The sequence below is a fragment of the Zonotrichia leucophrys genome, chromosome 10 (genome assembly GCF_028769735.1).
Source record: "Zonotrichia leucophrys gambelii isolate GWCS_2022_RI chromosome 10, RI_Zleu_2.0, whole genome shotgun sequence".
Lineage (NCBI taxonomy): Eukaryota > Metazoa > Chordata > Aves > Passeriformes > Passerellidae > Zonotrichia > Zonotrichia leucophrys.
The window spans coordinates 20,093,650-20,120,268 of NC_088180.1; the positions used below are offsets into that span (position 1 = coordinate 20,093,650).

General features: G+C 67.8%; 4 protein-coding genes across 7 annotated transcripts; 2 read left to right on the forward strand and 2 right to left on the reverse strand.

Annotated features, from left to right (window-relative positions):
* The first annotated feature begins 1,235 nt into the window (after nt 1-1,235).
* On the forward strand, nt 1,236-4,937 carry ANKRD34C (ankyrin repeat domain 34C). Of its 2 annotated transcripts, XM_064722267.1 has the most exons (3): nt 1,236-1,626; nt 2,116-2,285; nt 2,401-4,937. In XM_064722267.1, the coding sequence occupies exon 3, from the start codon at nt 2,441-2,443 to the stop codon at nt 3,971-3,973; it is 1,533 nt and encodes a 510-aa protein (XP_064578337.1). In that variant the 5' UTR covers nt 1,236-1,626; nt 2,116-2,285; nt 2,401-2,440; the 3' UTR covers nt 3,974-4,937. The 2 variants fall into 2 exon arrangements, with proteins under 2 accessions (XP_064578337.1, XP_064578338.1); XM_064722268.1 differs by lacking the exon at nt 2,116-2,285.
* Nucleotides 4,938-5,226: 289 nt separating this feature from the next.
* Nucleotides 5,227-7,944, forward strand: TMED3 (transmembrane p24 trafficking protein 3). Its single transcript, XM_064722269.1, has 3 exons — nt 5,227-5,513; nt 6,100-6,348; nt 6,791-7,944. The coding sequence occupies exons 1-3, from the start codon at nt 5,361-5,363 to the stop codon at nt 7,025-7,027; spliced, it is 639 nt and encodes a 212-aa protein (XP_064578339.1). The 5' UTR covers nt 5,227-5,360; the 3' UTR covers nt 7,028-7,944.
* An 822-nt stretch (nt 7,945-8,766) lies between these two features.
* Nucleotides 8,767-10,911, reverse strand: LOC135452253 (putative gonadotropin-releasing hormone II receptor). 2 transcript variants are annotated; one of them, XM_064722196.1, is made up of 4 exons: nt 10,868-10,911; nt 9,902-10,452; nt 9,381-9,585; nt 8,767-9,279 (listed from the first exon to the last, which is right to left on the reverse strand). In XM_064722196.1, the coding sequence occupies exons 1-4, from the start codon at nt 10,908-10,910 to the stop codon at nt 8,843-8,845; spliced, it is 1,236 nt and encodes a 411-aa protein (XP_064578266.1). In that variant the 5' UTR covers nt 10,911; the 3' UTR covers nt 8,767-8,842. The 2 variants fall into 2 exon arrangements, with proteins under 2 accessions (XP_064578266.1, XP_064578265.1); XM_064722195.1 differs by lacking the exon at nt 10,868-10,911 and having other exon boundaries at nt 9,902-10,683.
* A 6,807-nt stretch (nt 10,912-17,718) lies between these two features.
* On the reverse strand, nt 17,719-26,516 carry ANPEP (alanyl aminopeptidase, membrane). 2 transcript variants are annotated; one of them, XM_064722158.1, is made up of 21 exons: nt 26,193-26,516; nt 22,786-23,709; nt 22,388-22,533; nt 22,172-22,311; nt 21,963-22,089; nt 21,700-21,854; nt 21,514-21,627; nt 21,259-21,402; nt 21,120-21,185; nt 20,912-20,977; nt 20,561-20,733; nt 20,404-20,480; nt 20,111-20,244; nt 19,967-20,022; nt 19,702-19,849; nt 19,495-19,592; nt 19,240-19,350; nt 18,984-19,151; nt 18,736-18,876; nt 18,541-18,622; nt 17,719-18,053 (listed from the first exon to the last, which is right to left on the reverse strand). In XM_064722158.1, exons 2-21 carry the CDS (start codon nt 23,403-23,405, stop codon nt 17,895-17,897), a joined length of 2,925 nt encoding a protein of 974 aa, XP_064578228.1. In that variant the 5' UTR covers nt 23,406-23,709; nt 26,193-26,516; the 3' UTR covers nt 17,719-17,894. The 2 variants fall into 2 exon arrangements, with proteins under 2 accessions (XP_064578228.1, XP_064578227.1); XM_064722157.1 differs by lacking the exon at nt 26,193-26,516 and adding an exon at nt 25,030-25,123.
* Between the last annotated feature and the right edge of the window lie 103 nt (nt 26,517-26,619).

The window sequence follows — 26,619 nt, forward strand, 5'->3', positions numbered from 1 at the left end:
CATCCTCAGGGGTAGGTGACTCCTGCTTTCCAGCCAGGAGCAGCCAGCCTGGGGTGCAGCACAGGGGTGAGAGCTCACAGGAGCAGCCAGGGGGCAGAGCACGAAGGGGGTCCTGCAGGGGAGGGGGCTCCCCAAGCCTTACTGCCAACATTCTCCCCAAGCCTTACTGCCAGCATTCTCCTCATTGCAATCATCAGGCACCTTCCCTCCTCCCTCCTTGTCACTACCCCTGACCCACGCTGGGAGCAGATCCCCCTCACCAGGGGGATGTGGTGGCTTCCTCTGGGCTCCTCCTGCCACCAGCTTGTCTCTTCTAAATTTGTGGGTTGCAGGAGTTTATTTTTAAGGTGTTTATTTTGTCAAGGTGTTTATGTTATGTTGCTGTTAGGAGTTAATGTGTTTATTTTTGACAAGTAAAGTGGTGTGCTCATGCATCAGAAAATGGACAGATAAACACATTTTTGGGGGGGTTTATGGCCAGTTTAGGCAGCTACTGCAGAGTGTCTGCGTTACCAAGCCAGGAGGAACCTGCCATAAGATTTGCCAAATGTTCCCTAACATAGTAAGACTGACTTAATTTCTCTACTGGCTCTGATTCTCATTGTCATCATCTCTGAATGAAGAGCGCTGCAATATTAGATTATACTTTATTAATCACAAGAGAAATTTCCCCAAATGTTAATGTGATGAGGGGGGTGTGATGACAAACACCCTCACAGCTGTGATGGGTCTGCAGAAGAGCAGAACCCCGGGGGTCAGGGTGGTGGTCGGGGCATCTGTGGCCATTTCCCCCTTCCTCCGAATTCCCCTTGTGCCGGGACTGCTCCGAAAGGGACACCGAGGGAGGCGGAGGAAGCTGATGGGGGGCAGGCTCCTGCCCGGCTGCGGGGTCTGGGGCGAAGGAGGGCCAGAGAGGCAGCACAGTGCCCAGGGGTGGCACCGAGGGCAGCAGAACGGAGCCCAGCTGGCCCTGCACGGCGCGCTCGGGCTGCCCCAGGCGTGCGCTCAAACCGCGCTGTCATCGACATCAGAGGGGCTCGGGGGCCGTGATTGCCCTGCTCCGGGCGGGGACAGCCGCGGGCTCGGGGCCGCTCGGGTCTGGGGAGCCCCCGGAGCAGGGACACGCACAGAGACCCCCCACGGGTGGGTATAGACGGGCAGGGACCCCGCAGAACCCCGCACACGGACAGGGACCATACAGACCCTACAGCTCCCCGCACACAGATACAGACCATACAGACCCTACAGCTCCCCGCACACGACAAGGACCATACAGCTCCCGCACACAGATACAGACCATACAGACCCCCGCAGCCCCCCGCACACGGACACCCCCGCCCGCCGCTCCCCGCACCCACCTGCGGGCGGACGCGCCGCCCCCCGCGCCCTCCTCCTCGCGCAGCGCCGGGCACCGGCACCAACGATTGGCACCGACACCAGCGACTGCCATCGGCACCAGCACCGGCACCGGCACCCGGCACAGGGCATTCGGCACTCGGCACCGATACCGGCACCGGCGCAGGGCACGGAGCACCCGGCACCGATACCGGCACCGGCACAGCGCACGGGGCAGCGGCACCAACGCCGGAGAGCGGCACCGGACACCGGCGCGGGCACCGGCAGCAGGTACCGGGCGGGGTGCGCGCCCCACCATCCCCACCGCGGCCGGGGGCGGCGGCGGCGGCGGCAGAGGGATGGACGGGGCTCGGAGGGGCGCGGGGGACGCCAGTCCCGGCCGGAGCGGGGCAGAGCCGCCGCCCGGGTCTCCCCGGGTCCCCACGGGAAGGGGCCGTGGGCAGCTCACGGGCAGGGAGCGGCACCGTGGGCCCTTTTGGGAAGGGCTGGGAGCAAAGCGAGCACTGACCGCGAGTACAGGGGCTGCAGGATCCCATGGAGGGCACGGAGGGATGGGTGGGGAAGTGCCGGGCGGTTTGTGCCCTCTCCAGGGCCACTCTGGGGGCACCCACGGCTCGGGGCTCCAGGAGCACTCTGAGGAGCGAGGCAGGGAGGGACAGCAGGAGCGGTGGCAGCGGGGTCAGAGGGGCGGCAGAAGCAGGGGGCGGTAGAAACACAATAGACAGCACTACTGTGGCTGCTTCTGCTCCCCTCCGGCAGTGAGGAGGCAGAGATCCCGGCTCCAGCCCAGGAAGCCATCAGGGAAGTTCACACAGTCTCCGTGGGCTCCGTGCTGGGGCCCCCCAGACACAGCGGGCCGGTGGAGACCATCAGAAGCTCCCTGATCTCCTGGGGAACCCAAGCATCCATCCGGGCAGCTGCTGCACGAGGTGGGGGACACGGCCACAGGGGCAGTGGGACGTGGGGCAGGGCCCAGAGCTGGGCATGCCAGGACGGCAGGGACAGAGCAGTGGGGCTCACCTCTTCCCCGTGGTTCCCCCACAGGCAGCACTGCCATCGCCCAGGGGAAGCAGCAGCAGCAGCCATGGATGAAGGGACGGAGCTGGAGCTGGGGGGCCACTCCCTGCTGAAGGCCGTGTGGCTGGGCCGGCTGCGCCTGACCCGGCTGCTGCTCGAGGGCGGCGCCTACATCAACGAGAGCAACGACAAGGGCGAGACCGCGCTCATGGTGGCCTGCATCACCACGCACGTGGACCAGCAGAGCAGCCACAAGGCCAAGATGGTCAAGTACCTGCTGGACAACAGAGCCGACCCCAACATCCAGGACAAGTCTGGCAAGACGGCGCTGATGCACGCCTGCATCCGCGGGGCTGGGGGGGACGTGGTGTCCCTGCTGCTGGACAGCGGGGCAGACCCCAGCCTCGAGGACCACTCGGGAGCCTCAGCGCTGGTCCACGCCATCAACGCCGAGGACAAGGCTGTGCTGCAGCACCTCCTGAATGCCTGCAGAGCCAAGGGGAAGGAGGTGATCATCATCACCATGGACACATCAGCCTCCGGCACCAAGACCGCCAAGCAGTACCTGAACGTTGCGCCGGCGCTGGAGTTCAAGGAGAAGGCTCCCCTCGAGGAGAGCGCAGCCCCCTCCAGTGCCCACCTGAAAACTCCCGTCTCAGCGCCTTCCCCTGCCCAGAAGGAGAGCAGCGCTCTCACCCCGCACCCTTCTCACCCTGCGGACACCGAGCCCCCCTCCCCGGGCCAGCGAGCTGGCACTGCCCGCAGAGCCCAGCTGCCCCGGCTGAAGCGGCTGCGCTCGGAGCCCTGGGGTCTGGTGGCACCCTCGGTGCTGGCGGCCTCCGGTCACCGCGACGACACGCGGCCCTGCGCCGACAGCGAGGTCATCACGGGCTTCGGCGACCTCTCGCTCTCCAAGAAGCCCCCCCTCGCCCGCAGCAGCAGCAGCAGCAAGGGAAGGGACCCCTCCCTCTTCCCCCCAGTGGATGAGCAGGCACCGGGGCCGCTGGCATGGAAAGCCTCCCACGAGAAGAGCCCGGGCGCCCACCCGTGCCTGTCGCGGAGCGCCACGCTCCCGGAGGAGCCGGAGAGCACCGGCTCGGCCGCCAGCTCCGCCGCAGGGACGGACGCTCCCCTCTGGCGGAGGCCGGGCACCGAACACAACGGGGAGCCGGCGGTCGGCGAGGCGGGGAAGGCGCCGTCCGAGAGGCGCAGGCTGAGCGGGTCGCAGCTGGCCCTGCCGGACGGCGGCGGTGACTCGCCCTGCGGCAGCACCGGCACATCGCCCAGCGCCGGCCGCCGCCGGCCGCCCGGCCTGCTGGAGCGGCGAGGGTCGGGAACCCTGCTGCTGGACCACATCTCGCACGCCAGGCCAGGATACCTGCCCCCCCTGAACGTGAACCCCAACCCCCCGATCCCTGACATCGGCTCCAGCAAAGCCCCCTCCCCGCTGGCCGCTGCGCTGAAGCCGCTGGTGCCCCTCACACCCGGCTCGCCCAGGCGGGGCGATCTGAGGGCCCACAGGAAGCTCCTCCGCAGACATTCCATGCAGGCAGAGCAGATGCGGCACCTCTCCGATTTTGAGGAGGTCGTGGCGCAGTAGCCGTGCCCCGTTTGCTCACAGGGAGGTGGCCAGGGCCGTGCTGTCCCCGCAGAGACGGGACGGGTCCCACAGAGTGGGCACTGGCTCCGGGGACACTTTGGTGGCCAGGGGGCTCAGCCCTGAGTCCGGGGGCTGAATCGGGCGCGGGCTGATCGGGACATCGATCCCACACCGTCCTAGATCGCCAAGCTCCGTGCCAAGGATCCCACCTGCAGTTCACTTATTCCTCACTAGTTGTAATCTGCTTTTCTTACATTCTGCTCGTTCTCTCACCGAATCCCGGAGTCCCCGGTGGTGATCTCTGGGGCCGAGGCGTTCATGAAGTGCCTTCCAGGAGGGGAAGGGGCTCAGTACGCGGGGACTCGAGGGGCGGAACCCCGGTGCGGCCACGGACCGCGTCGGTGCTCTCCCGGAGCGGGAGAGGGAGACAGTGCTCCACCTCCGGGATTCCCGGAGCTGCGGCGGCTCGGCACACCCGGCACCGCCGCAGCCCCGTGGGCTGCGGGCCGGGACGGGCTTGTCTCGTCTCCGAAGCGTCTGAACCTCAGGGGGTTCATTCCCCGCCGCGCCGAGGAGCTCTGAATGCAGGAAGCGCTGGATATCCCCCCGAGCAGGATGGTGACAGCACGGCTGCACGGGAGCCTCTGCCAGCGGCGGGGAGCCGGGATGCCAACCCACCGAGGGTGACACGGGCTGAGCCCGGCGCTTCATCCCGCCGGGACAGCCGCAGGCACGGCGCCAGAGCCGAGACCCCGCGGGCCCCCCGCCCCACGCCGCTCCCCACGCACGCTGTGCCGGCCGTGAGCCGCGGCTCCCGCAGCCTCCATCGCTCCACGATCGCGGTTATTCACGGACTGCGCGCGCGCAGGGGGCAGGGGCAGGTGTTGGAGTGACGCCGTGGCCGTGCAGACACTCGTGCACTGGTTTTGCACTGCATTAATAAAGCGCTCAGCTTTGGACGGAGGCTGATCTCGCGTGGAGCCGGCACCAGCCGCCCGCACGGGGCCCGGGAGCGCCGCGGGGACCGCCGGGGCTCCCGCAGTGCCCGGCCCCGACATGCCGGGGGGTCCCAGGGCCGGTGAACGTTCCCGGGCTCACCGTGGGTGCCCGCCCCGGGGCCGGAGGGGCCGCCCCGCCCCGCCCCGCCCCGCCCAGCCCCGCCCAGCCCCGCCCCGCCCCGCTCCGTTCCGCTCGCAGCGGAAGCGCCACGTCAGGGGGGCGGTGCGGGGGCGGTGCGGCGCCGGCGGCGGGGACGGTGCCGGGTTGCGGGTGCCGGTGCCGGGGGCGGTGCAAGTGGCGGTGCGGAGCCGGTGGCGGTGCGGAGCCGGTGCGAGGCCGGTGCCGGGTTGCGGGTGCCGGGCTCGGTGCGGTGCCGGTGCCGGGCGCGATGCCGGGCGCGGTGCGGACGCTGTGCCTGGCCGCGCTGCTGGGCGCGCTGCGGGCCGGCGGCACGGAGCTGACGCTGGAGCTGCCCGACAGCGCCCAGCGCTGCTTCCACCAGGAGCTGGAGGGCGGCGTCAAGTTCACCCTCGACTATCAGGTACTACCCTGCCTGTACCTTCCTGCAGCCCTGCATGCTCCGTGCCTGCATCCCCTGCCCGGGTCCCTCCGCCCCGTTTGTGCCCCATGCCTGTGCCCCTGCCCATGTGTTTGCCCGTGCCCCCTTGTCCACAGCCCTGCCGTGTGTGCGCTGTTGTCTCTGCCCGTGCCACCTGCCCATGCCTCTCCCACACTCCCATCCTGTGCCCTGCAGGGCCCCAGGCAGGGCTGCAGTTCCACCCCAGCTCCCTCCATGCTGCGCTAGGAGTTGTTCCCAGCCCCAGCTCCATGCCCAGCAGTGCCCACCTGAGAGCCAGGCCTGGGATGTGCCCACATCAGCCGTGGACGCCCCTGACCTGGGTCATGAGGGCTGTCCCTGTCTCCAGGACCCCACTTGAGCCATGGGCACCCCAGCTGAGTTGCTGGCACCGTGGCGCACAACTTCCCCAGGGCTCCCCTGGCTGGGCCCCATCCCATGGGCATGGTGCCCGCTGGCCTCTCACACAGCTGTGGGGCTGGGCAGGGGCAGGGGGCCCTTGCCACGTTGCTGGGCGTGTGCCACCATCAGAGATGCATCTCCTGCACAGGTGATCAGCGGAGGGCACTATGATGTCGACTGCTACGTGGAGGACCCCAACGGCAAGACCATCTACCAGGAGACCAAGAAGCAGTACGACAGCTTCTCGCACCACACCGAGGCCAAGGGTGTCTACACCTTCTGCTTCAGCAACGAGTTCTCCACCTTCTCCCACAAAATCGTCTACTTCGACTTCCAGGTGGGCGACGAGCCGCCCATCCTGCCTGACATGAACAACCGCGTCACTGCCCTGACACAGGTGGGTCCCAGGAGGGAGGCAGGGAGGGAGGCAGGTCCTGCTGCAGCCCCAAGCAGCCTTGTGGGATGGCAGTTGGGGACGTGTCCCCTTCCTCCTGCACTGGATGCAGAAGTGCCAACCGCCGGCCAACAGCCCCACCACACACCACATCCTCTGCCCTGCCTGGCTCGGGGGCTGTACTGGCTCTGGGCTCCCCTCTCTGCAGCAGCCGTGTCCATCCCACGTGAGGGAATTGCATCAGCCATTCCATCCCTGGGTGTGCGCTCTGGGCTGGGCATCCGGGTGCCCTCGTGGGTACTCTGTCCCAGTGGGGAACCACCCTGCATGGGCTCTGGCAGGAACCTACCACGCAAACACTGCTCTTGAGCGTCCTGGCACAGCCCTGGGCCCCCTCAGCTGAGCCGTGTCAGGAGTGACAGGGCGCTCCCGTCCTTGTCCCCAGCTGGAGTCTGCCTGTGTCACCATCCACGAGATGCTGAAGGCGGTGATCGACTCCCAGACCCACTACCGGCTGCGGGAGGCGCAGGACAGGAGCCGAGCCGAGGAGCTCAATGGCCGCGTCTCGTACTGGTCAGTGGGGGAAACCCTCATCCTCTTCGTGGTCAGCATCGGGCAGGTGGTGCTGCTCAAGAGCTTCTTCACCGAGAAGAGACCCAGCAGCGGCGGAGCTGGCACCTAGAGCTGCTGGCTGTGCCCGAGTGCAGCGGGCAGCGGGACAGACACTGCGCCTCTGATCTGTGCCAGGACAGGCGGGGCTGGGACAGGGGGTGACACTGCTGGGCTGGTGACACAGCCACCCAAGGACAGGCGTCCCCAGCATCACCTCCCATTTGCCATCGTCTGGCCTACCCTGTCCCCTCGCCTGGCCAGCCTGTCCCCGTTCTCTGGCTGCACTGGGGAGCAGGGGGGACCAGCACAGCACAGCACCGGGGCACCCTTGGGACTGGGACGGGACTGGGATTTTACTGGGACTGACTGGGATGGGACTGGGATGTGACTGGGACTGACTGGGATGTGACTGGGACATGACTGGGACGTGACCACGCACTGCCCCTGGAGCCCTGTGCAGCCACCGAGGGCAGGGGCAGCCCTGGCCCCCCTGGCACCCCCCAGTGCCCCCAGCCCCAGGAGAGCTGCCCATGGGCTGGGGGGGGTCTGTGTCTGCACCCCAGGTGCCCTGTGGCGGGCAGGGTGCTCCCAGCAGCAGGACACAGCACCAGCAGCATCCAAGGGAAGGCTGTTTGCTGGGTGGCTCTGGCTCTGCCAGCTCCTCCCCTCGCAGCAGTTCTCAGGCTGGCAGCAGGTGGTGTGTCTGTACCAGGTGATATTTTCGTACACCAGTCCGTGCCTGACACTCAGCCCCCTCACACATTCCCCCCACACGTGCCAGGGAAGCCCATCCCTGCCCCAGAAGCACGGGGGACCCACACATGCCTGGGACTGCAGCCCCTCATTCCCTGGAGCCCCACAAGACCCCTGGAGTGACTGGTGTGCTGGCCCTCCAGCCCTCAAGCAGGTGTGAGATCATTTTTCAGAGCTGAAGCAACTCCACTAGACTTTTCCTTTGCCATTTTCAAATAAATCCCTGCAAGCATGGCTGGCACTGCCATTCTTGGGCACAGCTTCTGCCCGCCCTCCTGCCTTGCCCCCTGCGCACACAGCTGAGCTCGCTCCTGGCACAGGGCCCGAGGAGGACCCTGCTGCCCCCCAGCAGGAGCAGGAGCAGGAGCCCTGTGTGTGCCCTGTGTGAGGCTGCAGTGTCAGTGGGCTGGGATGGGGTTCCCTCTGCGCAGTGGGGACTGAGGAGCCAGGGGAGCACGGGGGGCCCCGAGCAGAGCCCAGCTCGGGGGTCCCTTCCCTGGGGCTGGGGGATGCCAGGGCAGCTCTGGTGATGCTCAGGGGACAGTGAGGGGCCCGGGCAGCCTCAGCCCTGGCCCAGCTCCCCCCCCGTGCTGGCTGTGCCGGCAGCGTGGCCTTGGGCAGTGCTGCGGGCGGGAGAGCTGCCCCCGGTGCCTCCCAACAGCCTTGGGCAGCAGCCAGCAGCTCCTGTTTGGAGCGCAGCCCGCAGCAGCAGCAGCAGCACCCCGGCACTGCCTCCAGCCCTGGCAGGACCAGCCCTGCGCCCTCTGTGCGGATGCACAGGGAGGGAAGCACCCAGCCCTGGCCAGGCTGGCATGGCCCGGAATCTGCCCCGGCCTGGGGACTCCTGAGCCACCCACGGTGGGGACAGGGCAGCTGTGACCCCCATGGTCAGGGTGCTGGCTCTGGGGACACCAGCTCAGCTCCCAGCGGGGGACACGGCAGGGACAAGAGGTGGCCATAGGACACTTTATTGCTGTTCAGGGCACACAGAAGGGAGAGGGGACGGGGGCACCCCACCAGCCCCAAGCCCCCAGAGGCACTTTGGGTGCAGAGAGATCAGCAGTGCCTCCATCCCCATGGAGCTGTGCTGACCCCGCCGCCAGGCCCCCTGCCCCGCGGCCCCCAGCTGGTGTCACAGGGAGCTGCTGTGGCACGAGGGGTCCCTGGCAGCCCCTCGGGGCCTGCCCAGCCCCTGGGCCGCCGGCTGGGGCGGCAGGGAGGAGGCTGAGCAGCGGAAGGAGCCCGTGGGTGGGGAGGGGGGCTGGGCCGGGGGGCCGTGCCTGCATGGGCAGCCCCAGCCCCCCCGGAGCGGGATGGTGAAGAGCCCGTAGGTGATGGGGTCCAGGCACGCGTTGAAGAGGCCAAAGATGAAGAGGACGTGGGTGAGGGCCGGCGAGATCCTCTTCTCCACGGCGCGGGGGCAGAACCAGTGCCAGAGCCCCAGCAGGTAGTAGGGGGTCCAGCAGAGGATGAAGGAGGAGACGATGACCAGGCTCATCCGCAGCATGCGCAGCCGCGCCCGCGGGATGTTGTTCCTGGAGCACCGCAGCGACGCGTCCCGCGAGGAGACTGCGGGGGAAACGGGGCTGGGACACGGCCCCCGCGCCGGGGGAGAGCTGGGGGTCCCTGCAGGGCTGGGACAGGGCGGCGCGGGGCTGCCCGGCACTCACAGAGGCCCGAGCCCATGCGGCGGGAGATCTCCAGCAGGATGCGGGCGTAGCAGCAGACCATGATGAGCAGGGGCAGCAGGAAGAGGCAGGCAAAGCCCACCATGTTGTAGAGGGTCTCGTGCCAGGCCCGGGGGAAGCTGCCGCGCGTGGTGCACTGCGTGAAGTTGTGCGGGGGCTGCAGGGTGATGGTGTGGAACAGGAACAGCTGCAGACGAGAGAGGTGGGCTGGGGGTGATGGGGGTTTGTGCCTCCCGAGCCAGGGAGGGCACAGGGACAGAGCCAGCCTCGGGGGGAATGACCAGTTACCACCCTGGCATTGGCAGGGGCCTGGGGCACCCCCAGAGCTGGGCGAGGGGGGCACTGCCACAGCCACTCCATTGCCGGCTCTGCGTGCCCATCCCACGGGGCTGTCCATCCCCTCCCTGCGGGTCACACGGCGGCACCGGCCCTGGCAGCGAGCCCGGACAGTGCCACCACACACGGGGCTGGGCAGGTGTGTTACCAGAGAGCCCGGTGGGTACCTGCGGCACGGCCAGCCCCGCGCTGAGCAGCCAGGCCGCCTGCAGCATGGCGCGGTTGCGGGCGCGGGCGCGGGCGATGGCCAGCGGGCGCAGGATGGCCGCCTGCCGGTCCAGGCTGATGACCACGGTGACGAAGGCCGAGGCGTACATGGCCAGCAGGCGCAGGTACATGAGCAGGCGGCAGGCCAGGTCGCCCGCCCGCCACTGCAGCGTGATGTTCCAGATGGCGTCGAGCGGCATGACCAGCACGGTGAGCAGCAGGTCGGCGGCGGCCAGGTGCCGCAGCAGCAGGCGGATGTGCGGGCGCCGGCCGCTGCCCCGGCCGCCCACCGCCCGCAGCACGGCCAGGTTGCAGGCGGCCGAGAGCGCGAACAGGCCGAAGGTGACGGCCACGCGCGCCTGGGCGGCCGCAGAGAAGGTGGGCAGCCGCAGGGGCTCCTCGCCCCTCTGCTCGGGGGGGCTCCAGGCGCAGCCCCACCCGGGGGCCGGCGTGCCGGGGGGCTCCGTGCTGCTGTTCCCCACCGCAGGGCCCGGCTCTGCACGGCCCCTACCTGCCACAACAGGCAGAGGGGCAGCGGCAGCCCTGAGGGGGCTCTGGGTGGGGCAGGCCACACTCAGCACTGTGGTCCTGTCCCCCAGAGCCCCCTGCCCAGGGCCGCAGTGCCGACATGGCGTCTCTGAGCTCACTTCCCTGTGTTCCATCCTTGCCTCGCTGCATCCTGCTCTACCCCCGAGCCTCCAGCAGCCCCCAAAGCCCCTCCGTGCCCCCAGAGATACCAGGGTCCCTGGCACCCAGCAGTGCAGAGGAGGACAATGGCAGCTGACCCCAACACGCCCCCACCTCAGGCCATCACTGCTGTGCCCCCTCCTGCCCAGAGTGCCCCTCATGATCCTGCCTGGGACAGGGACCCCACCCAGCCCAACAATGAGCCTGCAGGAGCAGACACCCCATTCCCCCCGCCTCACCTGCGTCCAGGGAGTCCTGCCTGGCATCCCCCAGCCAGGCCATGGCAGGGCTGGTGCTCACACAGTGCCCAGGCTCTGTGCTGAGGGCTCCTGCATCTGCTGGGGGCACGAGGGGAGCGGGGCAGGTACCGGGGCAGGTACCGGGGCAGGTACTGCAGAGAGGCAGCACCTGCTGCTGCTACTGCTGCTGCTGCTCTGGCGTGGGCGCCCTTGGCAGCTCGGAATGGTCCTTGACGTAGCCAGCAGCTCGGAACAGCACGGTCCTTCCTCTGCCACCCACAGCACACGGACACACACGTAAGCATGCGTGGTGCTCGCATGGGAACAGACAGTGGGATGAGCCCCACATCTGTGGGAGGGAGCCCCTCAGCCCAGGGGGTGCTGCCAGTGCCCTCCAGGTCTGGCACTGCTGCTGCCAGGGCCAGGAATCAGAGCACACAAGGGCTCCTTGCATTGAGGTGCAGCATTTGGGGGGCCCAGAGACGCACAGGTCCCTCCTCATGGGACCCCATGGCAGTGTCCCCCTGGCTGGAGCCCAGGTCCCTTCAGCCCTGGCTGGAGAGCAGGGGCTGCAGCCTAGGGGAGGGCAGGCCAGGGGGCTGCTTTGCATCTCAAAGGCTAGTCTCCTTCTGTCACGCCCCTCCTCGGCCCCAGCAGAGGATATTAACCTCATTAGAGAGTCCTTTCACACTCCATGGGGTGCATTAACCCCCCGCCCTTCACCCCAGACCCCAGAGCGGGGAGGATACTCCCCTGACACATTAGCACATGGCTGCCAGGTCCCAACACCCTCCTGCTAATGGGGACCCCAGACTTCAGGGAGCCACCAAGGGGGCTGGGGGCACAGGGTCCCCGTCACCGGCTCCTGGCCGGGTCTCCAGCCCGTGGGCTCAGGCCCACCCCCACACCGAGCTGGACCCCAAATCTGCCCCTCTCACTCTGCATGGGGGGCTCCCACAGGCCCAGAACTGCCAGGTGGGAAGGCTGGGCCTGGGGGGTGCTGGGGATCCTCAGCCCTCCCTGGCCGGGGGTCCGGCCCCAGGACAGGGGGAGTGCCTCTCTTGATACTCCCCCAGGCTGCTCCCCCAGCTGGCTGCCCCTCAGTCCCCAGCCCTGCAGTCCCGCGAGCAGAGCCAGGCATGGCTCTCCTGGGCATGCCAAGCCCCATTCGGTGCCCAGCTCCAGAACAGCCACATGGACACTCAGAGAGGGCACAAGGGTTTATTCACATCCAGCCGTGCCCGGCGCGTCCAGCACAGCTCCAGGCTCCCACGGGCAGCTTGTTCCTGCAGCTGCCCCAAGGGCCGCGTGTCCCCAGGCTGCAGGGCTCCAGACGGGCATCGCGGGTGCTCCAGGCCCGGGGACTCACCCGGGTCAGTGCCGGGGCTGTGCTGGGAGCAGAGCCTCCAGCAGTGAGAGCAGGTCCTCTGCAGAGACATCCTGGGGAGAGACAGGGACAGGGTGAGCGCCAGGCAGAGCTGCAGGCAGGGCTGGGGCCGTGGCAGTGACAGCCCAGCCACTGGACAAGGGACTCCATTCTGTCCCCACTAATGGGATCCCCACACACATGATGGAGCGAAGCACCAGGAAGGATGGGGCAGGCTGGGGGACCCACCTCAGCCCCTGCACAGAGCAGGGCTCCGCTCTCCATTGCCTACCCCAGACAAGGCCGCTGTTACCCCAAAAGCAGTTCCTGCACTGCCCCACACCAGGAGCACTCTGAGGCCGCCCCAAGGGTGTTGATCCCTGCCCCACGCCAGCCCCATGTTGAGTCACCCCAGTCCCCAGCAGCACGTACCTGGGTGACTGTCCCTGTGCCCACGAACTCTGGCAGCAGCAGTCCCGTGTCCAGGACATCACCGGGGAGATCCGGGGGGGCCCCGGCCCCTGCGGAGCGGGGAGGGGTCAGCCAGGGTGACGCAGCGGAGGTGACAGCCTTGTTCAGCTCTGACGAGGTCCCCACTGCGGGCAGGTAGGGGGGTGGCCCCCACGTCTCCGTCTGGATGTTGGAAACCCCAAGAACCTCTGGAAGGGTCCCGGGTGCAGGGATGTAGGAGGGAGACCCCCAGGTCTCCATGGCGATGTTGGGACCCCCGAGTGCCTCTGGGAGGGTCCCTGCAGCAGGGGTGTAGGGCGGTGACCCCCAGGTCTCTAGGCCCAGCTCCGGAGCCCCAAGCACCTGTGGGGCAGTGCCCGCAGCAGGGCTGCAGAGCGGCGACCCCCAGGGACCGGTCCCCACGCCGGGGGCCCCGTGCAGCTCCGGGGGGATCCCCGCCATGGCAGGAGAGCCCCAGCCCGCGGCGCCGGGCGGCGAAGCACCGCGGGGCTCCGTGTCCTGGCAGCAGCCCAGGCCCCGGGGGCACAGGGGACAGTGTCGGGGGGCCGGCGCGCCCCGGCCGAGCCCCAGCAGGGCGGACAGGTGGGCGATGTAGCGCGTGGCGAGGCGCAGGGTCTCGATCTTGGTGAGGGTCTGCCCGGCGGGGGCCAGCGCGGGCGGCAGGTAGTGCCGCAGCCGCAGCAGGGCCTGCGCCAGCCGCCGCATCCGCAGCTTCTCCCGCTCGCTGGCGCTCTGCCGCGGGAGCCCCGCCGCCGCGCCGCCCCGCAGCGCCCTCCTGCCCCGGGGGCGGCTGCCGTGCCCGCGGCGGGGCCCCCGGGCCGCGGCGGGGGACGCGAGCCCGCACGAGTCGGGCGATGCTGCGGGAGAGCTGCTGCTGTAGCCCTGCGGGTCCGCGGCCCAGTCCTGCGGCGGGACGGCGGGCAGCGTGCCGTGGGCCATGGCAGCGCCGAGGCTGGGGCCGGAGTGCCGGCGGCTCCGGGCGCCCGCCTTTATGCCGGCCCGGAGGTGTGAGGAGGCACCTTCGCGGCTGCAGCAGCGGCAGCACTTCAAAGGCCGGGGGCCTGGGGGGGCCCGGCCGCGGCTGTGAACGCGGGGTGACGAATTTCACCCCAGAGGTGTGAAGCGGCTCGGTGCTGCCCCTCGGGCCCGCGCGGGGCGGGGGCCGGGGCCGGGACCCACCCGGGAGCTGCAGCGGGGCCTCGATGGCTCTGCCGGGGGAGCTGCAGCGGGGTCTCGGTGGGTGCCGCGGGAGCTGCAGTAGGGCTGCAGCACGGGGGTGCAGGGGGTGCCCTGGGCCGCTGTGGGGCTCTCATGGGGCTTCAGTGCGGTTTGCAGTGGGTCAGCGGTGGCGTGTCCCCGTGTCTCCCTCTGCTGCCCCTGTGGCTCCGTGGGACACCCCCAGCCGGTTTTGGGGTGCGGGTGTCCCACCGGCCCCTGGCGGACCCTCGGGCCGGTGCCGGCAGTGGAGCCCCTCGGGCGGGTGCGGGGGGCCGGGGCTGGGAGGAGATCCCCCGGCGCGTTCCCAGGCCCCGCAGGTGTCGGGCCGGCGGGTGTGAAGGTTTCCCGGGAAACGGCCCCGCCGAGGCACGGAAAATCCATCAGGGAGCGAGGGGACACGGGCATGGCACGGCACGGGCCCCAGAGCTGGGGCACAGCCTGGTCTGGGGGTGCACGCGGGGGCACAGGACCCCCGAACTGGGTGTGCATTGGCTGGCACTGCGGGGTGCAGGACCCCCGAACTGGGTGTGCAAAGCCCTGGAACATGAAGGGCACAGGACCCCCGAACTGGGTGTGCACCGGCTGGCACTGCGGGGTGCAGGACCCCCCCAACCGGGGTGTGCACAGCGCACTGGTACTGCGGGGTGCAGGACACCCCAGCCGGGGTGTGCAGAGCCCTGGGAACGTGAGGGGCACAGGATCCCCACAAAGCTGGGGGCACAGCTGAGGGGATGCAGTGGGGACACAGGACCCCCAAACCGTGTGTGCAGTGAGCAGTGCCCAGCACGGAGCCAGCCCACCCGAGGCCACCAGCCCCATTCCAGCATCCAGCCCAGTCAGGGGGCGCAGGGGTGTCCGAGGGGCGCCCCACGGCCCGGCACGGCCCGGCCCGGCACGGCCCCTCCCGGCCGGCCCCCTCCTGGGCCGCATTAGCTGATGAGCTCCCGGGTAATGAGTTCTGCACCCGCCGCAGCCGCTTCCCACCTCCCTGTTTGCACAAGTGCTGGAGCGCGGCTGGGCCGGGGCAGCACCGGCCCTGGGGTCAGAGCCCCCGCAGCGTTGGGAAAATCTTTAGTTCTGACAGAGTGTCTAAGTCTTGTGAATTCCTTCAGCTTCAGCCAGAAGTGCTTAGTCCTGTATTAATGTGTGCAAGTGGTTATCTCAGCCTTAAAGAGCCTGGGCCTGACCAACACTGGTAAGAAGATATATCTCAGCCAGACCACAGAGCTGGGATGTATTCAAAGAAAATGGTTTTTTTGGTTTTGGCCTATTACCAAAATCAGATAATTTGAGGAATGGGGTGTTCCCCAAACAAGCACCAGAGAACCTCAAACACCCCTACTCTTATGTGAATAAGCCCCCAAAAGTGATATAAATATGCAAAGGAATTTGTGAGACTGTTTAGCATACATGATGAGTTTTGGGAAATGTAATTAATAACTTACAAAGCTTTAAACTAGTCTGTTAGCCAGCTGTGGTATTGGTAGTAGGAGACATCCCCTGCACACCCAGCACTGAAATAAAGCGATGCTACTTTCTAATACTGAACTTACAGTGTTAGAGGGTTTGATTCCCAGCTTCTGGTGACAGCAGGACACCCTGCAGCCCCTGACCCCGGGAGCAGGGTGGGTTCCCCCGTCCCTTCAGCCCCTCTCAGTGCAGCAGGGTGCAGGGCACCGCGACAGAGCTCAGCCAGCGCCCAGCTCAGGCTGTGTGCCCTGAGCCCCCAGCCCTCCTGCCCCTGGGAGCCCCCCAGGACACCTCCGTGCCCGCTGGGGACCCGCCACCCCGGAGCAGAGCCTGTGTGGTGTCCGGGGCTCATGCTTGTCCCTCTGTCCCTCTGGGACGGGCACCGCTCGCAGGGACAGTGCCCGGGCTGTGCCTGGGGCAGGGTCGGCGCTGCCGAGCACCCGGGGGCTGGGCGCAGGGCAGGGGACTCTGCGGCTCGGGCCCCCGGCATTGGAAGGTCAAGTCCCGGGCTGCGCTGCCGTGCGGGGCGCTGCGGTGCGGGGCGATCCGCTGCGGGGCTGGCGGCACGTTAGCATCTCTCACGGCCGTGTGAATGGGTCCCCACACACTTCCCAGCGCCGGCAGGGCCAATTAAGGACCGAAGGAGTCAGATCTGACACCTCTGCAAATGGGCCCGGCATTCCCAGGCTCCTGCCGCCCGCCCGGAGCGGGGCGAGGCTGGGGGAGCTCGGTACCTCCAGGTGGGCGCAGAGGCATCACCCCGCACCCCCGGCCCAAATAACGCCGGGTTACCCCCAGACACGGCCCGCAGAACCGTGCCCAGCCAGGGCCAGACACAGCCCGCACCCCCAGCTCCTTCGGCAGAGTCCCCTGCGTCCCCTCGGGGCAGGAAGGGGGTCCGGGGGCCCCACGGAGAGCCTGAGGCACTACCTGGCCTCACCAGGATCGAGACCCTGTGCCTCACCACCCACTACACCAGCCACCTCTCTGCCCTGCTGGGAGGCACTGTCCCCTCCGTCCCCTCTGTCCCCGGGGCCTGGGTGTGCCAGGACACGGACACGGGTGTGCTGGGGGTCACCTGCCATGGCGGGGATCCCCCCGCAGCTGCACGGGGCTCCCGGCATGGGGACGGCTGCCTGGGGTCTCCCCTCTGCACCACAGAGGTGCCTGGGGCTCCAGAGCTGGATGGAGGGTCACTCCCTATGCCCCTGCTGCAGGGGCCCTGCCAGAGCTTCAGAGCACTCCCGGCTGCCCTGCGCTGGAGCCTCCCCACAGATGTGCCACGGCCACAGCTAATGGGGCACTTTCCTGCTGCTGCTTGGAGCCTCCCAGGGCAGGACTGATGGACACAGGGCACCACAGGATCCCCACACCTGGGTCCCAGCTGCCCTCACATCACCAGGTACCCAAAGACCCTCCCCGGCCCAGCCCCTGCTCCGGCAGGCTGGGGTGCAGGATGGTCCTCGTGGGGTGGCTGCAAGGTGGGCTGTCCCACAGCCACTCGCCTCACACAGCTCAGCACCCTGGGCCCCAGCCAGGCTCACCTCCCCAGCTCCTGCTGCAGCCCGTCCTGCCCAGCTGCACCCCAGCACTGTGGGGCTGGAGCTGCCTGCAGCCCTGGACACAGAGCCCACACGGGCACGGCGGCATGGCAGCGGGGCAGTGGCAGAGCCATGGGGCAGTGGCACGGCCATGCTGCAGAGCTGCACAGGATGGGACAGACGCCAGGATCCTCCCTAAAGCCGCCCTGCAGAGCTGCTCCCCTATTCCTCACTGCGGGACCTGCTGGCTGCACCCCAGCACGGGCCGGGCTGGGAGCACCCTTCAGCCTGCACCCCACACACACAGCCAGGTGCTGCCCACTCCCACCCCAACGCAGCCCGGATGTGTCCCAGGGCTGAGGCGGCACAGGGACTCACCACCTAGGCCGTCCCCAGCCCCGCTGACCCCAGCTCCCACCCGCCTGGGGGTCTCGTCCCTTCCCTGAGCCCAAAGGCAGCTCTGTCCCTGCAGGGTGGCCATGAGGGACAGTCCCTCCTACCTGCCACAGCCTGGCCCTGCCCCGAGCCTGCAGCACCTGCCCGGAGCAGCGCAGGCAGAGGGTCCTGTGCCAGTCCCCCAGAGCAGGGCCCAGCAGGAGAGCTCACACGCAGCTGTCAGACAGAGGGGCTGGGGCTGGCGTCAGTGAAGCCCCAGAGCCACTTAGCACCAGGCTCCTAACAGCCCGGGGGCTCACAGCCCTGGCCCCTGCCCCGGGCCTGCAGGGCCCCTGGCACTTCCTACCCGGTGTGTCACAGTCCCCACAGCACAGCCCCAGCCCACAGGGTGCCCTGGAAACTGGGCAAGATTTTATTTAATGCCCAGAGCGCACCAGCCTGGCCTCCCCCTGGCAAGACCCCGAGTTCCCCATGCCCATCATGCAGGCATCAGCCCATTCCTGGCAGTGCGGGGGCTGGAGCGGCCGAGGGTCCGTCCTGGAGGCCAGGGAGTCACAGGCGCCTCTTATTTGGTCCGGGTCTCGCTCTCAAACCAGCTCTGCACCGCAGCCTTGTTCTCCTCCACCCACTTGATGTTGGCGCGGGTCTGCTCCAGCGCCTGCTCCAGCGCCCGCGTCCCCGACCCAAACCCGATGTCCTGGTTGTCCTCCTTGAACTGCTCCAGCTGCCAGGCAGAGACGGGGCTGCAGCAGGCAGGGCAGATCCCAGCAGCACTGCACGCCCCCCAGAACACCCCTGGGAGCGCTCCAGCACCACCCCAGCACCTCTCAGCTGCTCCCTGGCAGGACCCCTACAGCCCCCAGGAGCACCCCAATGGCCTCTGTGAGCCCTCAGCAGCCCCCAACATCATCCTGACAGCCCCAGTAGCACCCTGAGAGCCCCCAGCACCACCTCAGCAGCCTCCAGGAGCACCCCAACAGCCTCCAGCAGCCCATGCAGCACCCCAACAGCCCCCAGGAGCACTCTGACATCCCGAGCATCCCTGCCACCACCCCAGCAGGCACCCAGCAGCCTGTGACAGGGACAGAAGCCTCTTGGACACCTGGGCTCACAAGGGGCAGGAAATCTCCTCTCAAGGGCTGCTGGCAAAGGACAGCTCTGCCAAGGCTGGGGTCCCTGGTCCCCCAGCACCTGCTGGGGTCCAGCCTCACCTGTTGCAGCTCAAACTCTGTAGAGAAGCGCTGGGTCACAGATAAAATCAGTTTGGAAAAGGAGAAGGAGCCGCCGCCATACCTGGGAGAGCAGAAGTGTGCTGAGGCAGGGGGAGGGGACAGGGGAAGGGACAGTGCCACCCCCAAGGGGCACGGGCAGGCAGACAGGGGTGCCCCAGCCCCTGCGGTGCTCACTGGGTGAAGAGCGTCCTCCAGTTGGCACGGATGAAGTCCCAGGCCAGGGACTGCCCCACGACGTTGCTGGCAATGCTGTTGATGGTGGAGGTGGCATCCTGCTTCCGGATCTTTGTAGGGTCGAGGGTGTACTGCAGGTACCTGGAGGGGCACGATGAGGGGCTCAGGGGCTGGTAGGGGCAGCGGACACGCTGAGGGTGATGGGCTGGTGGGGACACAGCGCGGGGCCAGCCAGACCCCACACGCACCGGCTGAGGATCCAGGGGTCGGGGCTGCAGGCGAGGGCTGTGCGGAGCTTGTCGGCCTCAGACACCACACGGGCCTCCTGGAACTTCCCCCAGAGGAACTGCCAGGCATCCTCCCCGCCCGTGGCCACCATGCTGCAGTAGATGGCTGAGCGCAGGTTCGGCGGGACCCTGTTGGGGTGAGAGCCGTGGGTGCCAGGAGCCCCTCGCCGTGCCCATCCCCACCCCACACACAGCACCGCGGCTTCCCAGCACTCACGGGTTGCTGTTGTTGTTGTTCTGCCACTGGCGCAAGTAGTTGGCAGCCAAATTCTGGCAATCGGTGACACCGTAGGAGCAGGCGGTGCTGATGGCATTGGCCTCATTGTACCTGGGGGAGAGAGGCCGTGAGGGCTGGGGTCTGGCACAGGGCACCCACCGGCCAGTGCTGGCACGAGGCAGGGCTGTGCCCCCTACCCAGCGCAGCCAGGGAGACCCCAGGGACCCAGCCCAGCCCCAGGGCCACGGTACTCACTGGACCATCAGCAAGTCATCCCTGAGGGGAATGCTGAAGTTATTGGTGTCTTGCTTGTAGTGCTCAAAGAGAGGGGTCACCTGCTTTTTCATGTATGCCTGGGGGCAAGAGGGGGTCAGTGCCCAGTGACACTGGCAGCAGCACCCACACTGCTGTGGGGGCAATCCTGGCCCCTCACGCCCAGCACGGGGGGCTGGCACCACTCACCGACATGGCCCCAAAGACCTCGCTGCGGTCAAACATCAGCTTGAAGTACTTGAGGTTGGTGAGTGCTGCCTGCCAGGGCATGTATTCCCTCTCCTGGCTCAGGAACCGTGTCGTGCTCAGAGCCAAGGTCACGTTCACGTACTTGGCCCTGTCAGGGGTGAGGGCAGCGTCACCTCCCCAGCCTCACTGGCACTGCCCACCCCAGGGCACACACCCCATCCAGCCCCTCACCCCAGGGGCACCCAGACCACCAGGCAGGGCTCACCTGGCCAGGTTAAAGGCGTCATCAATGATCTGGGCACGGTTGATCACAGGGAAGACCTGAGAGAGCAAAGTCAGTGTCTCAGGGCAGCCAGAGCGGGGTGGTGTGAATGGGGTCCCACCCCACAGCCCTGAGCGCCCCGTGTACCGAGTGGTTAGTGTCAAGCTGCTTGACGAGCTGATTCCAGTTCTCCTGGTTGTAATTGACACGGAAGTACCCAGTGACATTGAGGTTCAGCAGGAGCCAGTCGGGGCTGGTGAGCTTGAAGTCGTTGTTGGTGTCTGGGAAGGGAACAGGAGGCTGTGCCAGAGCTGCACCCGCACTCGCCAGGGAGGGCCAGGCTCAGCCCCCAGCACCACTGCCTCCCTGGGAACCCTGCCCAGTGCCGTGGCAGTGGAGGCGGCAGCAGGACCCCCACTCACGGCCAGGACATGCCATACCTGTGTCTTTGGTCAGCCAGGTGGTGTTCTCGCGGCCACTGCCTGTCATCCAGGTGATGGGGACGATCCAGGTGTAGCTGCGCCGGGGACAGACAGGTGGTGGGACTGGCCCTCATCCCCTGAGCCCTCAGTTCCCAGCCAGCCCTGCCACACTCACTTGAAGACAGAGGGTCTGTCCACAGAAGATGTGGGGTCCAGCAGGAAATGGGCCTGGCGGATGGTGCCGGTGCTGGTGTCGACAGTGACCACAGGGAAGCCCATCTGCAGCGTCCAGCGGTCCATGATGTTGCTGATAGTGTCAGGCAGCTGGACCTCGTTCCTGTCCACCGCCTGCGGGGATGGCAGCACCGCTGGTCACCAGGGCCAGGGGCACGGCCAGCATGGGGCACGGCCAGCGTGGGGCACGGCCAGCGCTGCAACCCTCACCCAGCACGTGGGACCCCATCACACCTGGCAGCCCCCCGGAGCCAGGGTCGGGGATGCTGCAGGAGAACCAGCCCCCGCCTACCTGCTGCAGATGGACCCAGAGGTCAGAGTAGATGGTGTTGCTGTAGGAGAAGTTGTGGAGGTAGGACTGTGGGAGAGCACCAGGAGAGACGGGTGAGCAAGGGCAAGTCTGGGGTGTGGGACCCCCCTAGAGCAGCCAGGCAGGTCTCTACCACGGGATGCCCAGCCTGCACTGGGCTCGCTGCCCCCCAGTACCAGCAGCACCTCACCTGCAACCCCTCCTTGAAGATGTCCTCGCTAAGGAAGCTCGAGAGCATCCGCAGCACCGATGCTCCCTGCAGGGACAGCAGGTCAGAGAAGCCAGGGGCACCCCAGAGTGCATCCCCACCCCAGAGCCCCCGTGCACACCTTGCTGTAGGCGATGCTGTCGAAGACTTCACTAATCTGGGCTGGGGTGTTGATCTCGTCCTCGCGGAAGGAGAGCGGGTGGGAGCTGGCCAGGGCGTCGGTGGCCATCACGGTATGCAGCTCGTTCAGCACCATCAGGTCTTTCTGCAGAGGGGGCACCAGCACCCTGCTCAGCCCCACTGCACCGCCGGGCACCGGGGCAGCCCTGGGCTGCCTGCTCCCCTGCCCGCCCCCGCCCATCGCCCTGGCACTCACAATGTTCCACTTGGGCTCAGCAGAGTCAGCACCCAGGTACTCCACGTACGAGGCGAAGCCCTCGTTCAGCCACAGGTCGTTCCACCACCGCAGCGTCACCAAATTCCCAAACCACTGCAGAGGGCACAGCACTGCCTCAGCCGCCAGCCGTCAGTCAGGGCGGGGGGCCAGGGGTGCAGCAGGTACCTGGTGTGCCAGCTCGTGGGCGATGACGGTCACCACCCGCTCCTTGTTGCCGATGGAGGAGTACACAGCATCGAAGAGCAGCGAGTTCTCCCGGTAGGTCACCAGCCCCCAGTTCTCCATGGCGCCCGCATTGAAATCGGGGAGGCCAACCTGGTCTGGGGGTGGAGGGGTCCCGTCAGTGCCCCGCTGACAGCACGCTGGACCATCTTCCCCCCTGCAGTGGGCACCTCAACACGGTGCCCCAGGCACCCCGCAGCACCCACCAGACTTGGGGAGCGGGTAGGCCGTGTTGTAATGCTTCTCAAAGAAGTTGAGGATGGGACCAGTGACATTGAGAGCGTAGGCGCCCTGGCCCTCGTCGATGGCTTCGGGGCGGCCCCAGATGCGAATCTGGAGAGGAGGGATGCAGGACTCATCAGTGCCCAGGCTCAGCCACCCAGGTGGGCAGGGGGTGCACCCCACCCCATCCTACCAGTGTGTTGTTCCCTGTCTTATTCTCCACGTAGTCGAACTGGCTGACAATGAAGGCCAGAAGGTATGTGGACATCCGGGGAGTGGTGTAAAACTTGGTGACATTCCAGATTTCTCCATCAATCTCCTGCTGCGTGGTGTCTGTAGAGATCAGAGAATCACCCCACAGCCCTGCCAGGCCCCCAGCCCCCCAGTGGAGTCCCCCCGCCCCACTCACTTTCGGCAGGCATGTTGGAAATGGCCCCATAGTCAGAGGGGTGGATCAGTGTCACTGTGAAGTTGGCTTTCATGGCCGGCTCGTCGAAGCAGGGGAAAGCCTTGCGTGCGTCAGCCGCCTGCATCTGCGTGGTGGCCACCACCTGCCTGTGAGCCAGCCCCATCAGTCCTGGGGGTCCCTGGGGAGGCCGCACCCCCCAGTCCCCCTTCTCCCATCCCCACCGGGGCGGCATGAGGATGCAGGGGCAGCACAGAGGCTCCACACTCTCATCCCATGGTCCTGGTGGAAGAGGAGCCCCAACACCAGCCCATGCTGTCCACTGCCCTGTGCCAGCCCCTTCCCACCACCACACTGGGCCAGCCCTGTGGCTTCCACCCTGTCCCCTGCCCTCCACCTACTTGTTGCCAGAGGCATCCGTGTATTCGCTGCGATAGAAGCCAGCCAGGTCATCGGCCAGCTCCCCGGTGAAGCTGCTGGACAGCCGGTACCGCTTGCCCTGCTGCAGGGGAGCGTTCAGCTGCACCACCAGGTACTGGGTGGGAGTCTCCAGCCAGGTGCGGGAGATGGCAGGGGGTGTGCCACCATCCTCTGCCTGCAGGGTGGCATGGAAGGTGCCCTGCATGGTGTAGTTCAGGTTCTTGCTGTGGATGAGGATGAGGTCGGTGGCTTCCTCACACAGGAAGACCACACTGCTGTTGCCCTTGAAGATGTACATGTTGTTGGCATCAGGCTTCAGGAAGGGCTGCAGGGACACTTCATAGAACTCTGGCTTCAGCGTGGCTGGCAACCTCCATTTGTTCCAGGGGTTGCTGGGGGCAGGGGTGCTGGTGCTGGTGCTGGTGCTGGTGCTGGTGCTGGTGACAGGGCTGGCCGTGGTGCTGGTGCCCACATCTGATATCCCCTTGTTCTTTTCCTGGGCGTACACCACCGAGAGTGCAATGATGGTGGCCACAGCCCCCAGGCCCAGCACGATGGCCACGATGCCCACGGTCTTGCTGATGAAGAAGCCACCTGCCATGGCGAGCAGCAGGAGTGGCACTGGCAGAGACGGTGCTGGTGCAAGCACGGCTTTTAGCCTCTCGCTCGCACGAGGTTTATTAGTCCAAGTTAATGGGTGAAGGATTAAATGGCCATGGGGTTCAGGGCGGTGACAGACCCTGGGATGAGCTTTCCACCCGCCCGCCCCCCAGCCTGGCAGGAGCACCACGGCCTGGCACCGCTGCTGCAGGGGCAGAGCTGGCAATGGGGGGTGGCACCATCGGGGAGCGTGCAGGAGCTGTGGGCCTGGACCCCTGGAGTCCTTCCCCAGCGCTGGCCAGGCCCTGCAGAAGGAGGGACAGAGCAGGTGGTCACAGCCAGCAGCCACATCCCCACCATGCTGCGGGGCCCAGCGTGCGTCCCCATCAGCCAAGCCCAGACGCAAACTCAGTGTCACCCCATTCACCCCTGAGTGACAGGGTCTGAGCCGCTGCCAGAGGGTCCAGGCTGCCCTGGCGTGCGGGGCACAGCTCACAGGCTGCCCTACCCAGGGAAAGCAGGCGCAGCACGAGGGCTGGCAGCCCCACCCAGGGAAAGCAGGTGCCGCACGGGGCCTGGCAGCGGCGGGGGAATGTGGGGGGGACACTCGGGCGGAGCTCCCTCTGCCCACAGCCCTCTCAAAGTCCAGGGTCGTGCACCTGGAGGCAGCGGGGTCAAACTCCATCCTTGTGAGCCCAGCCCCAGTGGGCACAGGTGAGGTCCCCACCCAGGGTGGGGGTGACACCTGTGACACACTGGGAAAAAATAGGAAGTCCTGTTCTCAGGATCTAATCGATCTCTCCATAGGGAGATATGGGCAGGTGTTGCCAGGAGCCACAGCTGGGGCAAAGGGCAAACCAGGATGAGTGAGTGGTGTCCTCAGGGAATCCTTGCCCTGTCCCTGACAGCACCCAGCTGCACCTGCCAGGGCCACCGTGCCTGGCACAAATCACTCTGGATGCTGCTGGTGTTCCTGGCCCTCCCTGTCAGGCACAGCCATGCCCCAAGAACAGAGGTCACTGCTGGCTCTCTCAGTGCCGTCCCCAGCCTGGCTCTGGCCAAAGGCTTTGGGGACAGTCCCCCACAGGCGGCCGGGAGGGTGCCAGGCACTCTGCACACCGCTGTCCCAGGCCTGCTGGCCCTCCCCACAGCCCCTCGGGCACAGCACGCAGGCATCCCCCTGGCTGGCCTGGGGAGGGGCTGGATGGAGTCACCGGGGAGCAGCAGACACAGCACCCACACCTGACTCCCCCAGCCTGCAGGACTCTGTCCCCACCCCAGTGCACCCCTCTCTGGAGCCCAGCCAGCAGCACACACATCTCTGTCCCACAAACGGCACAGATGCTGGGCGTCACCCCCGTGGGCACGGGGTCCCTGGGGCTCTGGCCTCACACACCCCACAGGCTGACACCCCCAGAGCCCCCACACCGCCATGCACCCCAGAGACCCCCCCAAGTCCCGCACTGCACACGGGCCCCATAACCCCCAGGTACGCGAACCGCACTGCCAGCCGCACAGCCCACAGCCCCCGCAGCGCCTTGCCCCGCTCGGTGCAGCCCAAGGCACTCCACGGAACCCCGCTTGGGCTGTGCACCCCGAGCCTCCGCAGCACGGTGCCCGCTCACCTTCCTGCGCTCCGCCGGGGCCAGCGGGTCCCGCCCGCCCTGCTGCCGCTTCCTGCGCCCCGCGGGTCGCCCTGCCCGTGCTGCTGCCCGTCCGACCTCTGCCCGCCCCGCCTGCCCGCCCCGGCCCCGCGCTCTGGCTCCCAAGGGAGGAAAGCTTCCTCCGAAGCGCCAGGGCAGCAACCCGCAGCTCTCGCCCCCTTAACCTCGTGTCTGCCGGCCGGCGGGGCGGGCACGGCCCGGGGCAGCGCGGAGGGAGAGCAGGGCCGGGAGGCAGTTCTGAGGGAAAAGGCGGCCGGGGACCGGGCCTGGCTCTGGGAACGCGCTCCGGCGGGCAGGGCTGAACCGAACCGGCCGAGCCCGGCACCCGCGGGTGCCACAGCCCAGCACAGCCGGGGCAGGCGGTGGGCTGGGGCCCGGAGCCATGCCCGGAGCCATGCCCGGCGTCAGCACCATGCGGCAGCTCGGAGCGGCCAGCCGCTGTCCCCCACAGCCCCTGGCAGGCCGCATGTCCCGCTCGCTGCTGCTGTGGGCCCGCCTGCTGACCCAGCCAGCGCGGCCCCTCCGGGCACAGCGGGGCACGGCCAGCGCCGGGCGCTCCGCTCCGCACCCGCTGCAACTCCGGGGCTGGGGCTCCCCGGGCTGGGGGCTCGGCCCGGCCCAGGCCAGCCTCAGCCAGGGCCGGGGAGCAGAGAGCGGCCGGGCCGGCAGAGGGGCTGCCCCGCAGCGGGCCTCAGCCCAGCTGCAGGCCGGGCAGCGGGGCCGAGCTGCCGCAGAGCCACCCCGGGCGCTGCACAGGGAGCACGTGGGGCCGGACACAGCCTCGGCGGCGGAGGTGCTGTGGCGTGGGGCCGGACACTGCCCGCAGCGGTGGGGGTGCTGTGGCGTGGGGCCGGACACTGCCCGCAGCGGCGGGGGTGCTGTGGCGTGGGGCCGGACACTGCCCGCAGCGGTGGGGGTGCTGTGGCGTGGGGCCGGACACTGCCCGCAGCGGTGGGGGTGCTGTGGCACTGCCCACGGCAGCCCAGCCCCGCACCCCGGCCTGGCGCAGAGCAGCTCGGCGACTCCCTGGCCATGAGGTGAGCCGGAGCGTTCCCTCCGACTGTCCCAGTCCTGCCAGACTCCGCGCCCCAGCCCCAGCACATGGCCCCGGCACGATGGCTCACCTGCACCCTTCGCCGGCACCTACGAGAGGACGAGGAGGAGGAGGAATAGGAGGAAGCAGAGGAAGAGGAGAGCCAGCAGGGAAGAGGACACAGCAGGTTGCCCAGCTCCTTGACCTCCAGGAGTGCTTATGTGGCTAGTGGCCAGCTGGGGAAGGGTTAAGCTGCAGGGAGGGGAAATTCCTTCCCGGCAGAGTCACGGTTTCCCTGCCAGGGGAAGTGGAGGCAGAACCTGGAGCACAGCTGGGGAGCCGAGGAAGGGCCCCTGGCCAGCCCCAGGGCTGGTGGCCAGATGGAGCCTCGGCGGAGCCAGGGGCATGGGGTACGTGGCTGACAGAGCCCATCGGGGTCACTGTGAGCCCCAGGACAAACCCTGCTCCTCCCCGGCCTCAGAGCAGCCCAGCCCCACAGGTCCCGCACACCCACAGCA